The sequence below is a fragment of the Muscardinus avellanarius genome, assembly GCF_963383645.1.
Source record: "Muscardinus avellanarius genome assembly, chromosome: 4".
Taxonomy (NCBI): Eukaryota; Metazoa; Chordata; class Mammalia; order Rodentia; family Gliridae; genus Muscardinus; species Muscardinus avellanarius.
Window position 1 is genome coordinate 149,838,128 of NC_137789.1, and position 14,497 is coordinate 149,852,624.

The window sequence follows — 14,497 nt, forward strand, 5'->3', positions numbered from 1 at the left end:
GCAAGATGACTGACTCGGGGCCCAGAATATAAAAGATTTTGTGCTGTGTTTCGCTATCACAAACAAACAAAATGGGCTGACAAGAATCCTCCTTTGCTTCTGTAAAAAGAAAAATGCATCTTCCTGCCCAACGTAAACATCACAAAAGCTTGGTCAATGTTTTTTATATTAAAAATGGTTTAGGTCATCAGATAACTACAGTAACACAATGTGGGAAGAAATTTTTTTAAATGAATAAAAATATATAGAGTTTCTTGTATGTGTAGCCAAAGTATCAGCATTTTCCATATAGAACATCCAATATTTTGCTGCATTTTAATTAAGGTGTCTAAACATTATCACAAAGAACTGCAAATTGGTCAGAGCATGCGGTAAGGAAAATTAAGCTCTAAAGGCTTTTTATCACCATATTTCAGGAACCAAGGGTGTAAAATGTTCTAATTTGGGATATATTAAAAGCCATAAAAGGTCTTTCAAAAAGATTAATGGTACTTTGCTTGGATTTAAGATAAGGGCTTTAGCTGGTTGGAGAAGCAGGGCCCTGGCTGGACCCTTGAGGCATTCATCTTTACAGCCACTTGGAAGATTTGTAAAAGCGTCTGCATAACCTCGAGCAAATGCACGGCGACATTTTTTTAATTCCTTTCAATTTTACAGGTTTAGCGTGTGTAAATCATATTGGGTTGTAAAATAGATATAATGCCACATCCTTATAATGTGGTACAGATTAAAAGACAAACTTCAAAATAAAGTTAGTTTCTCTTGAAAAATGTTACTATAAAGTTTGCTGATAATCATTTGAAGCATCTGATTCAAACAGCTTAATCTAGCACAACTATAACTACTCCATTTCATAAAATATTTTACTCATCGCAAAATTACTAGCTTGTAGCAGATTTATGAAGTTTTCCTCCCTTTTGAACACTTTCAAGGCACTTATTTAAAAATACCAATTATCATACTTTAACTTTTTATGCAATAATAGGTCTCTATGAAAAATATTTATGCCATTCTCTTTTGTTCTTTAATTAAATGAAAACAGATGTTTTCTGAAGTAAAGCGGAACCATTACTGGAGTACTTAAAGTGTTAAGGTCTTTAATTTTTATATCAGTTTGGTCGACAATTCCTGATTGTCTTTACTCAAGCTCAACATTAATGTCAAGCAAGTTACCTAGGAGACGAAAGAGATCAAAGAGACAAAAACCCCTCCAATGTCTGATTAATCAAGCCTGCAAACAGCTTATTTCTTTTAGCCTGCATGCAAGTATGAAAATGAGATTCTGGGAGCCGAACATTGTGCAGATTTGTTCATTCTTATCAGAACAAAGCCAGCGGCAGCTTATTTCATGGATCATTGGCACTGCCATCAGTGCTACACAGAACGGGTGACAGCTCCTCATTTTGAGGCTTGAACAAAATTAGCAAAAAGTCGGCACAAATTAGCCTCTCATCTTTTTAGTAATATGACATTATTCATTTACTTTTTATCCAATTTTTAATTTTTTCCTTGTCAGCTATCCCTTTCTAGTGTCTCTCGCATTGCATCATAAAATGCCTTCTAAAAACAAGCAAGGAAACAGCCAAAGTTGAACCAGCATGCAAAGTTCAAGAAGCAAATAAAAACAAGCACTTCCGACGACTGGCTATGTATGCTATGTTTGTAAAATAGCTTTCAGAATTTGCAGGAACAATTAATATTTTAAAAAACAGCTGGGAATCCCGTGTGGTCAAGGAGTTCTATGAAACCTTCCATGCATTTCAAGAATGTAATGTGACGAATGTGCTTCACTCAACCCACAATGACTCCCGTCTGTGCTCTGGCCAATTCGGGACGTCTACATGTGAGTGGGCACTGTCTCTCCAGGATCACAACTGAGATGCCAAACCTCTGAGGACAGTAAATGAGCTATATATGCCACACTCGGATTGTAAATCAAGCCGTTTTCTCTTATGATAAGAAATAACCTAGTTTCATTGTCATCTTAAACTGTACATGCACAGAGTACACAGGTGTGCATTTGTTTCTGTACCACATGTATCTATGTGTGTGTACAACTGCACACAACTTATTTTTATACCTACACCTTCATGTCACTATTTCAAAGCATAACTCAACAAATCCTGATTTTAAAACACATAAAAAAGACACATACATACACACAAATACCTTTCATCATATGGTATATCATATATGTACGATTCATAATTTTTACTTCATAGCAAAATCGTTTATATAACACCTGCTTTATATGACTACTAGGGTTTCAAATTATATGCATGTTACAGTATTCCAAAAGAGGGAGAAAATACGTGACATTGTTGAATTTATTCCTGGATACAGACATTTATATTCAAGCAACTTATTTCATTCATAAAGGGAAAAAAGCATCAAAAATGAACCATAAGCTGTTAGATGCTTTACACAGCCCCCATAAGACAGTTTTTTAAAAGAACTGTAGTACTGTTTTCAGCAATTTCTTTATCTCTGTTCTTCTAAGTAAGAAAGCCTATTAACAAGCTTTGAACTTAAAATCACATTTACAATAATGTGCCATCAACAGTTTTATAAGCTAATTAGAAAAAGATTAATTAATGACTGGCTGCTAATAAAATGGCAATCATGAAGAAAGAAACCAAGGGTGCTAAGCTTCAACTACCACCAATTAAGAGCTAATTACAAACAAATTATATATGTGTTTTGCTGTGGGCTTTAATTTACTAAAATGGTTTTAATTAAAAGAGAAAACATGCTGATTAATTGAACTGCAGAAAAAATCTACAGTATAAACTGTGCTTTGTCTGTCTCTTTAATTAGACTTGTAACGTCTGAAATCTTTTTTTAAGGTTAGTTAAAGGCACAGATAAACATAATTAAAAGAGAGCATAAGGAACGCCATTGGAGGTGATCACCCAATCAGACCTCAAAGGTCAGGAGAGAACATCCCGATGCAGTGAGACGGGGAAGCACTCTAAAACCCGCAAGGAGGGGCCCGCCACTGAGCACCACCCTGCTTTTCTGAGGCGAGAGCGCTCTAACTTCGAGGCTGCGCACAGCTTCTTATGGGAACGAACCCATCTTTAAAGATGTGAAGGAATGCATCCAGGCCCTTCCTTACTCAGACAGACAGAACTTACTTTTCCATAGGTGTGCTAAGTGTTCACCTACAGGTAATGACTGGAGTCCCTATAAGAACAAGGAGAACAGGGCTTCAAAGAATTAAAGTAGCCTAAATTTAAGCCCCCTCACAACTATGTGCTGACTACAAGACGACTGATGGAGTAACTTTTAAGTTAAAAAGCAGAGAGATGACCAAAGTTAATGAGAGGGAGTCAGTTCTAGATGAGTCTTAGCAGACACGACCCCTCCGGGGGCAGGGAGCTCCCACCTGCCCTAGGTGGCCGATGGGGCTGCCAAGGAGGAACAGCAGCGGCTATCCTATCGAGGGGAGTTTCCTCTCCTGTGTCCTATATTCTTTCCGCTGTGAATAAGTGGAATAGACAAAAAGAAAGTGGTTCCAAACTCTACTCCCTAAATGGAAAGAGAAAGAGGGGGAAGGCAGGGGAGAAAGAAGGAAACGGGAGAAATCAAAGGCAGAGTAGTAAAGTTTGAAAGAGAAACCTGAAAGATGTTTTTTTCCAGAGTGTCTGCAGACATCAGATGATACTGTATAAAGTCATAAGTAAACACAAGCTTAGAGCAAACCTCTAGTCAAGACTGCATTCCTGCATACACATATCTCACACTAAGAACAAAATCATCTCTGTTCCATAAAAATAAAATGTGGAAATGAAGACATCTAATTTAAATTCTTGATATATACAAATTAACATTCCATGCATTTTTACCATGTATATCCAATCTTCAAAATAATCCAAGGTCACAATAATTAAAGACAATAGAAAAGAACCCCCTGCATCAGCAGGGTCACAGGTTCGTTATAAATTTTTTTAATACTTAATTGGAAAAGAGCTGTTCAGCTTTATATCCGAGCAAACCATTTTGCCTTAGGAATATGGTTGTCAATATCATTTCTATCCAAAGAAAGTATTTAGGAAAACAGGAAGAACAAAATTTTGCTGTCTGAATTATAGAAAAAAGATTAAGAACTAAAAGATTTTGCTTCACTATGCCTTTTAATTTAGCTTGTTTGGTATGGTTTTGTTATTTTGGTGCAAACATAATAGCACTGACCAAAAGTAACTTTAAACAAGTTTGAAATCATCTTTAAGCAAGTGTTTCAATTTGGAACTCTAAATATAATCCTTCAGGCACTTTGACTGAAAAAAATTTTATTATTGGGGAAGGATTTTTTCATATGTGGGGGGTTCAAGTTCCTGTTCCATAGCACTTACTTATACCTACAGAAAACTATTAACTGAAATGAAAAGGGTGAATCGCAGTCAATCGCCCTCTGGGAAGCCAAAGCCAACAATAAACTGACTAGGAAAGTCCTAGGTGCTGGAGCACATGCTACAGTATCTAGAGCATTTCTGAGAAGAGATTATTTTTTAGATGTTAGAAACTGTAGAGGCTGTCTCCTCAAATGTGTATATACAGCTCTCTTAAATAGAAGTGCCTTCAGATTTTCTAGGAAATTGCTCTAAAAATCCAGCAGAAGCTACAAATTATTAGTTTGCCCAAATTTAGAGAGCATTTAACTCAGTTATGAATACAACTCAATTTAAACTTTAGTTTTTTTTTTAAAAAAAGGCCATTCCTACCTTCTTTATTTAAATATTAACTACCAATACTTTTTTAACTTTAGCTATGTTTTACAATCCTAAAATTAAAGCAGTATGCTTTATTTATAATAAAATTAAATTCCTGGTTTACATCCTATCAATGTAAAATACACACATATAAAAGAAAGATATTAAAACTTGTGAAGCCGGGAGTAATCCAGTATTTGGGAGGATCACAGGTTCAAAGCCAGCTCAGGAACTCAGTGAGGCTCGCATCAACTTAGCGAGACCCTGTTTCCAAGTAAAAAATAAAAATAGGGCTGGGGGACAGAGCTCAGAAAGTGCCTGTGGATTCAACCCCCAGCACCACATTAATAAAAAAAACAAAAAACTTTTTTTTATATATTTTATCATTTCTACCTGCAATACTCTGGTTAGATCCTGAGTGATTACCTGTGCCCCAGCAGTCACTCCCTCGGGTCCTCAGTTTGAAGTTCAAGAAAACTTAAAACATTAGTAGGTGTTTTCAAGGAGTCAAATTTCCTCATGTGGCCAAAGACCACTGTATTTGTTGCGTTAAGGGTATAATCTATACAACGCTCAGATGAAATTTAATAGGCCACCCCCGTTCCTTTCTGCCCTGACACTATACAGGCATGACTGAAGCTCACCTGGACAGTATCTCTATCGATGGTATGACTCGTTTGACAGTGGGAACACAATGTTTTGCCAAACCAAGTTGGTTATTATCTTCAGTAACTAACATAAAGATGTTTAGCAAAAATTCCTCCTTACAAAATATTGAAACCAAACCTAACTGTTGCCTACTTAATTAAAATTAGGCTTTAGAGCCAGGGGTGGTGGCACACGCTTGTAATCGCAGCATGTGGGAGGCTGAGACCGGAGGATCACAGTTCATGGACAGCCTCAACTACTTAGTGAGGCCCTTTGCAACTCATTGAGACCCTGTTTCAAAATAAAGAAAAAAAGAAAATAGGGCTGGAGGTGTAGCTCGGAGGTAGAATGCCCCTGGATTCCATCCCCAGTACCACACCAAAAAGAAAAAAGAAAAAAAAAACTTTAGCACTTGGTTGCACAATACTTGTTTCTACTAGTTTCTACAAATTGACATGGGTATTTTATCAAGGATAATATGTCAGAAAAGACAGTACCAACAAATAGCATTTTTAAGGATCACATCAGTGAGTAGAATATTTCAGAGTCTGGGGTGAACAAACCACAAATATGCTCAATACATGTGTACATATTAGAAATAAAAACATTTTGTTCAAATTAGAACTGTTTTATCAATATGACAAAAACATTAAGTATGTGTCTTCCAATTCACTACTCCTCCAAGACTGTTAACAATACAGAACCAGCAGGCCAGTCTCAAAACCACCCACCACTATATCGCCAAGTCAAAGACGACACAGCGCACAGTGTCGGCCTGAGTCATGGCCCCAGACCAGATTCTACACACCCTGGACGTCCTCATTAACTTGAGAAGGTGCTTCTGGCAAACTGTGTGCTGCTGTGCCACAATGACAGCACCTGCCACGCTTATTTTGGCACACTGTTTTTTTAAGGAACTGTTCTCAAGGACTATTCTCAGACGCAGTCCTACTTTTGGCTTCAATCTTCTCAGAACTAATGCTGCCCTATTGGGTTTCACAGGCTTATAAATGTTAAACATCAAAAATTAGCTTCACTTATCATGGCTGGAAAAGGTTTAAGAACTCTGGGATCTGTGCCTCTGAGCAAAGGCTTTATCAGCAGGTCCCAGTCACTGCTTCTTGAAAAAAGAAAATGGTGCTGATTAAGAACCAATGTACCTGATTGCAAAAGGACACCTCCCATGCACGTGTGCACTTCAGATCATGAGAAACTCCCCCCGCCCAAACTCAGTTACTTGTTTTCTTTTTAATCTTTTTTGTTTGTCTTTGTGGTATTCTACCTCTGAGCTACGCCCCCAGCCCATTTTATTTCATAATGTGAGTCTCACTGCTTGCTGAGGCTGTCTTGGAACCTGTAGTCTCTCATATCCACGGTAACTGGCACCAAGGGGATAAATAAGGCAATATAAATCTCAAACTATTCGTTCGCGAATTCCATCTTGATGAGTTATTCTTCACAGATGCGTAATCAATATGGCATCAGTATCTTTCCAATGTTTGTGTCTAAGAATTTTCCAGATGTCTTTCCACTTATCCTGGGAAAACTATAGGGCCCAAGTTACTGTTTACTCTTTTAATCACAGTTCTTTAATTTCAGGCTAAAGTTACTTAACCAGGACAAAGTATTACATTTGTATGGAAAAAAAAAAAGTTGAGAAAAATATTCCTATCTTTATAAGTGCCGAAAATATGTATTTCTAAAGCAACCCTCTTTTGTCAGAAAATGTGACAGAACACCTAGTGAGTATTATAAAATTCCCATTTCTTTTTTTTTTTTTTTTTTTTTTTTGCGGTACTGGGGGTGGAACCCAGGGCCATTCCACCTCCGAGCTACACCCCCAGCCCTATTTTTTATTCTTTATTTTTTAAACAGGGTCTCACTGAGTTGCAGAGGGCCTCACTAAGTATCTGAGGCTGGCTGCGAACCGCGATCCTCCTGTCTCAGGTTCCCAAATGTTGGGATTATAAGCGTGCGCCACCACACCTGGCTGAAATTCCCATTTCTAAAATAGCAGGATAACAAGACACAAAACCCGAATCATAGTAACTTCAAGTAAACATGCACGTCTGAAGCCCTAAGGCGCTGCATCCAGACGTCTAGCCAGGTAGCCTCACGCTGCACACAGGGAGGCAAGCTCTCCAGTGAACAGGGGGCGGGCGGGCCAGGGAGGGTTAGTAACAACTCATGAAGGGCAGAGTGTCAGGCTGGGACCCCGTCCCACCCAGACACCCTTTAGGAAATTGTCCAGATTTACTGAGAGACTTAACATGGAAAAAGAAAAGATTCTATATTCTAATATCTCATGTATGCCAAATTTTAGATATGGCTTGCCAAGTAAAAACTTGAAAAGTACAATTAAATCATGTTTTAAAGATCTAAAGTCACTTGCTAATCACAATAGTAAGTGTTCAAAATAAGAAAGTAATTGGCAATGGGTGCTAAAATTACAGGATGGAAGTATGAGAGAATATTTAGTCTCAAGTTATCTCCCATCTCCCCAGATACTTATTACAAAGGGAAAAACAGTAACTTCACAGTGGAGAACCAGCCCAACCAAACAGTCCATGTAACCCCATCAGCAAATGGGACAGAGAGAGAACAGGTGCCTCTGGAAAGCTTGCGCTGGTCACTTCTGTAGTCTTGCAGGATTACTTGTGATTTTTCTGACAAAACCACACAGCCTGGAATCCATTCCGAAGAGGCACCAGGTAGAGCAAACTTGAAAGGCATGCTACAAAATAACTGGCACCTACTCTTCAAAAATGTTAATGGCCCGAGGAAAACAGACCGAGGCCAGCTGTGGGGGTCACGCCTCCAATCCCAGTACTTGGGAGGCAGAGAGAAGGAGCGAAGGTACAGGCAGCCGCAGCGCCTGAGCAAGGCCCTATTTCAAACAAACAAATGAGGAGGGGTAGTGGCCCGCAGCTGCACAATTCCCATTGTATTAGCCACTAACACACATGCACACATATTTAGACACGGAAATACCTATAGTGACAAGTTATTTTAAAAGAAAAAAAAGACATTTTTGGAATTCTTAGGCCTCTCTCGTGAACTTGACTTTTCCTTACATAAGTATATAAAAATCCACAAGATCTTTAAAGCCTGTGGCCAAAAATACAGGAAAAACACATAAAAAGCATAACAACTATCAATAGTAGCTTTTTTTTTTTTTTACCTCGGATGATGGGAGAGTATAATAGTATTTCCATAGGATAGACTACTACAATCTATCTCTAGGAAAAAAACTTCACCTGCGAGTTAATAGCAAGCACAGCCAGCAATTTACACAGAAAACCCAGCAATGTTCTCTCTGTGACTAAGCATAGGAGCTAGGGCTCAATGAGGTTCAGGTACAGGAAACAATAAAGAAAATTAGGTAAAGATGTTTCTAGAAAGAGAAAAAGAACTAACAGCAAAGACAACAAAACCCATGCTAACCTGAGTTCGCATTTAGTCCACATGTGACCTGAATTTTCAACTGGGAGAATCCCTTCTCCATTCCCACTACACAGCCCCATTCCCACCGAGTGAAAGTGAGAATTTCCATGGCCTTCTATAGTTAGGAAGAGTATTTAATGTAGTTATTAGTTTTATACCATAGACTACAGAAGAAAAGGTTTAAACTCTAGGGTTAAGGGTTAAGTGCAGAATGTGTATTAGTAATGCGCTTTGGTGAGGTCTAGAAGAGCTTGAGGGGCATGCTTTAAAGCCTATGGCCAAAAATAGAGGAAAAACACAAAAAGCACAACTATCAATAGAATTTTTTTTTACATCAGATGATGATAGTATAATAGTATTTCCATAGAAGAAACTACTAAAATTATACATATATCTCTAGGAAAAAAATTCACCTGCAAGTTAATAGTAAGCACGGCCAGCAATTTACACAGAAAACCCACCACAGCTGCCCTCCAGGAAAGTGACACATGGTCCATGTCACAAGTGGGAAGAGAAAGTTACCTTTAATCATGCTGCAAAGAACTCTGATCTAGATAAAACTAGGGTTGAAGATCAATCGTGGGTTATTTCCAGCATAAGATTTAATACTGATTTTGTTAATGATCTATATAAATAGTGCACACGCATGCGCGTGCACGCACACACACATTTTAAAAGTAAGGAAATACAGACAGTGTGTAATCAGTTTGACTCACCTCTCGTGTAGCAAGCTGGTTGCTGAGCTCTTCAGCCTTCTCGACATCCCACTCCTCCACAGCCTGCTCTATTTTCTGTTCAAGGCCAGACTAGGAAGAAAAGAAAGGTACAAATTAAGGGCAGGAAAGAGAAGCAACCACTTCCTAGGCAAGGTTGTGTCACACATACAAAACGTATTACGTACGTGGGCCACTTCACTCTCGCAATAACCACATAAGGCAGCTGTTTCTTTTCCCATTTGCAGATGAGAAGTTTCAGAAACAATAAGTGAGGTCATATAACTTCTTAACTAATAATAAAAAAGGGGATGCAAATTCCTATTCTTGTGCCTCCAAAGACGATGCTTTCCTTGAAACAACAACGCTAATGATAATATAGTTAAAATTATAGGGTGCTATATATGTGGCAGACCCTCGACTTAGTGCTATTAAAAAACTCATGTAGTCTTTATAACAACTCTATGAAATAACAGTGCCATCTGAAGAAATAGAGCCAGAATCCTAACTCAGCCAGCATTCAAGTGAGTCCCTAAGGGGTAAGGCTATCACGTGCACAGTGCTCCAAGCCTGCTCCAAGCCTGGCCCATTCCAACAGCTCAAAACTTTCATTCAGCAGCCCTTCAGCATCTCTGTCCATAGACATAGCGCCGAATATTAAATATGGGAGGAAATTATATACAATAATCTTATTTTCCTATGGAAATGTTTTAATTTACTAAAGGTGCTTTAAGAAACTGTAATTAAAACTTTCATGGGATTATTCAACTAGGTAGGACACATTATACATTTATGAAAAGATGCTTTGACATAAATGAGTTCTAGGTTATGAAAATTACTCAAGAAAATATTTTTTTAAAAATGGTCTAATTCTTATAAGAACATCTTGAAAATCCTAATACTGATTTACCTAGTACATCCTTAAACTTCTACATATACAGCTCATATTATCTTAGCGATTTCTCCTTACCTAACCCTGGAACTCCTAAGAATATCCTTATCTAACCAGTGGACCAAGAGAAAATTTGTTCCTGTGTATGACATGTATGTGTGATATGTATGTGTGGTGATATGTATGTGTGATGATATGACTTAAAAGTAACCACAACACAATTTGCCTGCTAAGGTTAGAGAAGCAAAGCCCAGTGCCGCCCTCGCCGAGCTGTGTCAGTAAGTAAAGGCCACCGTCTTCAGCCCCCGCGCTGTGTCAGTAAGACCGCCATCCTCAGCCCCTTCTCGCAGCCCCGCTAAGCACGGGGGCCACAGGCCTTTCTGCTGTTTCATGCACAGCTGGGGCCATCACTCAACTGACCCGTTTCCAGAGATTTCCCTGCTTTGTATTTCTACAGAGCTCTTCTCCTGACCCAAATATCCTGGCCTCACTTTGCCAAACCTCTTCCATTTTTATGAAGCTCTAACCCTATCCACCCCAGAAGCCTCCATCTCTCGGCCATCACCCTCCAACTCTGGACTCCGTACCAATCCATCTGTGAATAGTACCAATCAATGAACTCTTTATTCTGGTCCATGCAAAGTTAGAACTTGTGCCAGAATGCAAATCTACTTCATGACTAACAGAGTTTTGTCTAGATGACTTTATTTTCAGCTTCTTTTCCAGCAATGCAGTGCTTCCTATCTCTGGCCACATTTACCATCTTATTACTGTTCCCTGTGCTTCTCATGTGCTCCCTTTTGAAAAATCTTTATCATCCTTTCAGATCGCATCAAATGTCACTGTCCTCAATGGCCCACTACACGAGGAACCTGCACCCCTCCTCCTGCCCCAGCTACAGCCCTTCAGTCTGTGCTGCCACTGCTCCACGTGTCTCCAAACTCTTCCCTCTCTTGGGTTCCATGCTCAGGAAGCCCAGTTCCTCCCCATAGGAGACACTCCCTCTAGAATAAAGAGGTAATTTTCACAGCGCACTAATCCATGTTTGCACCAAAATTGAAAGGACCCCACTTGCACTGGGAAAGTAAATTACATATCCATTACTTTGAGATGTCCCCAGGAGAATTCCACAACAGCAACATTGAGGCAACTATGCCCCTATGGTCAGGGAAAAGGGTGACATGTTATTATACTTGTTTATATGAAGATATCTAGCTACTCAAAAATATATCCCTTGAGGGAGCAGGGAGTATCTTCCCCTTCCTGGACTTCCTGGTTAGTCCAGTATCTCACCCAGAACTTTATATTTAGCATTTAACTTACATTGGAAATGAAGTTATTTTACTTAAAAAATATTAAAAGCCTTTCCTTCCAGTACAGAATATTAGGTATCTCCTCAAATGCCACTGAGACAGATGAGACAAAACATTCCCATCAAGTACAACTGTTCTTGCGTCACAGATCCTGAGGTAGCCTGGTATCAGAGCTTATCCAAGCAAGCAACCAACCCAGGCCTGCTTGGCGAATCTTTTTCACGCAGCGACCTGGTCACTAATCCATTCTGACGCCTGCCTTGCTCGGTCCACGATGTAGCTCTGTTCCTTTGCAATCATGTAGGCTTCCTGAGATTACAGAAGACCTGGGTCTTGCACTCCCTCATACCAGCACCTAGAACGGCCATCGATGACTGAGCAAAGAGGGACCACTCCACTTCCCACCAATGCCCGTGAATAAGCAGCGTTCTGTTGCCTGAGTCATTTTGCTACATCAACTTGTTAATGTTCCTTTGGTTACAAAGGAGCTACTATGGCTTAAAATTTATTGTCCCAAAGGAAAGAAAGCAAAAAATAACTCCTCTTTTCTAGAAACCCGTATAAACTGCTGAGCTTACAGGTATAATTTTTATAATTTCCACTTAAAAAGAAATCAGAATTATGAGTCTATCATTCACCATCAAAAAATTCCCATTCCCCAGCTCTTCAGAGCAGCAGAAATGAGGTCACAGCTTGGGATAAATGAGGTACTTATTCATAAGCCTGTTTTCTCAAAGATAATGAGAGGACTGGCTTTAACAACCAAAAGTCCCTCTGAGGAAAAAAAAAACTCTAGGTTCCTACTACATTTTCAACTTTGGTGTTAGTTTTTCTTTATATCTTTCTTGTAATTTTTTAAAAAGTAAAATATCCCTGGCTCCGTGTGGACACCCAATCTTTCTGTTTCTGTAAAAACACAGTACCATTCCAAATATATTCCACATGCGTACATCAGTAAACGGTACTCCTCTGTAAAACACCCCACCTCTCTATGGTCTTAAGTTTACAAAAGTCCACAGAGTCTGGCTGCAAAGGTCAGACCTGGACCCAAATACCAGTTCCACTATGTACGAACTAAGCAATCCTGTGTGAGTTCTGAACCTCTGTGGGTTTAGCTGCAGTACAATGAGAATAAAACCACTACACTCTTCAACATTATGTTAAGGGTCAAAAAATATGTAAAATATGTAGCTGTGATTTTACAATATAGCTACCATTCAATAAACGATAGGCTGCTCCTGTATCTAATATTAAGATAACACTAATGCAAAGAGAAGGCTTATCTTCACAAGGTAACAGACCACATCACAGTTCTTCAAGGGCTCAGATCCAAGCACAAGACTCACAACGTCAATTGTGAGTCAGTAAGTAGCCTTATGAAATAGGATTTCAGTATTCAAGATTTTTTTAAAAATGCGAAGTTGGACCCAAGAGTAGCCTTTATTCACGTGTCTAAGACATCTTCCACACCGGAAGTACTGAAGGCGGGGAGAACTGCTGTGCCGGGTGTGCAGATGCAGTGCCTTGCCGTGAATGAGAATTTGCCTTTCAGCTGGAATGAGAATTTAGCTGAAGATATGTCTCAACAGGGTTATTCAAACTTAGGAATGGCAATTTGGCCACAGGTGAAAACTTCATCTCAGGGCAGTATCTAACAGGTTCCCACGAGGCAACAACTAACCTCTAATTAATAAAGTTTTGCTACAGATGTCAAGAAGGTACGGCTACAGATATCTAAGAAATCCATGAAATTTACTATTACGGATCAACCATCCATACGTGCGCATGAAGAGCATCTTCTAATGTGTGATTCAAGGTCTTTACATCAAACAAATGTAGTTCTATAGAAGTTTTACCGTTAAGTAGTTATTCTAATAACATTCAATTTCTAAAGCAATACAAATGAGTTATGTACTGAAGTTTGCTTTATTATGACTGGACCTAAATATCTAGAAAAAGATGAGGTAATTTCTTCATAAAAGGAAGACTGACCTTCAATTATTAATATAAATCATACTTACTAATGACTTTCTTACCTGCACATATGAATCATATTCATTTAAATCAGGTGGGTAAAAACTAAATTCAGCTTTTATTTCAGAAAAGTCTAGAGCTGGGACCAGAGACTTGGGTTTAAAGTCTCATTTCCGCCGGGCGTGGTGGCCCACGCTTGTAATCCCCGCGCTTGGGAGGCAGAGACAGGAGGATGGCGCAGGTTTGAAGCCAGCCACGCGCGCTGGTTTAGGAGACCCTGTTTCCAAATAGAAATGTAAAAATAGGTCTGGGAGTGTAGCCCGGAGGTAGAAGGGCTTCCAGGAACCCCAGTACCACCAAAAAAAATAAAGTCTAATTTCCCTTCTTACCTGCTCTGTTTTGTTAGACAAATTACACTAAGCTTCAGTTTCTTTATCTGTATTATGAGACTCACACTGGCCCTGCCAACCCATCCCACAGGGATCACATGGGGATCAGAAGAGAGCACTTTCTAACTGACAGCACGGGAACTTCATGGAACCACCACAACGGCACCACAACCACCCCTACCCCTCCTCCCCTCTCCCACCCAGTCAAGGCAGCCAAGCCTTTATCTGATCTGTGTACTGCTGCTCCACTGAAGAGTCTGTGTGAAAAAGACAGCCGGATAAGAAAATAAGTTTGAAAAAGTTACAGTATACAACAGCAGTTTCCTCTCATAAACAACCTATAAAAATCATCAAGACTGTAAAATTACTCTAAAAGTTATTAAAAGTACCTCGGGTTTTCATGCCCAAAAGT

The 14,497-nt window shown here is 39.3% G+C and overlaps 1 protein-coding gene across 1 annotated transcript in view; it reads right to left on the bottom strand.

Moving 5' to 3' along the window:
- Positions 1-14,497, bottom strand: part of FAM204A (family with sequence similarity 204 member A) — a gene marked incomplete at its 3' end in the record, with an annotated part of 30,728 nt that overhangs the window by 3,520 nt on the left and 12,711 nt on the right. The window contains exon 6 of the mRNA XM_080694620.1: positions 9,521-9,610. Coding sequence (XP_080550746.1) covers positions 9,521-9,610 — 90 coding nt within the window. The remainder of the gene's footprint in view (positions 1-9,520; positions 9,611-14,497) is intronic.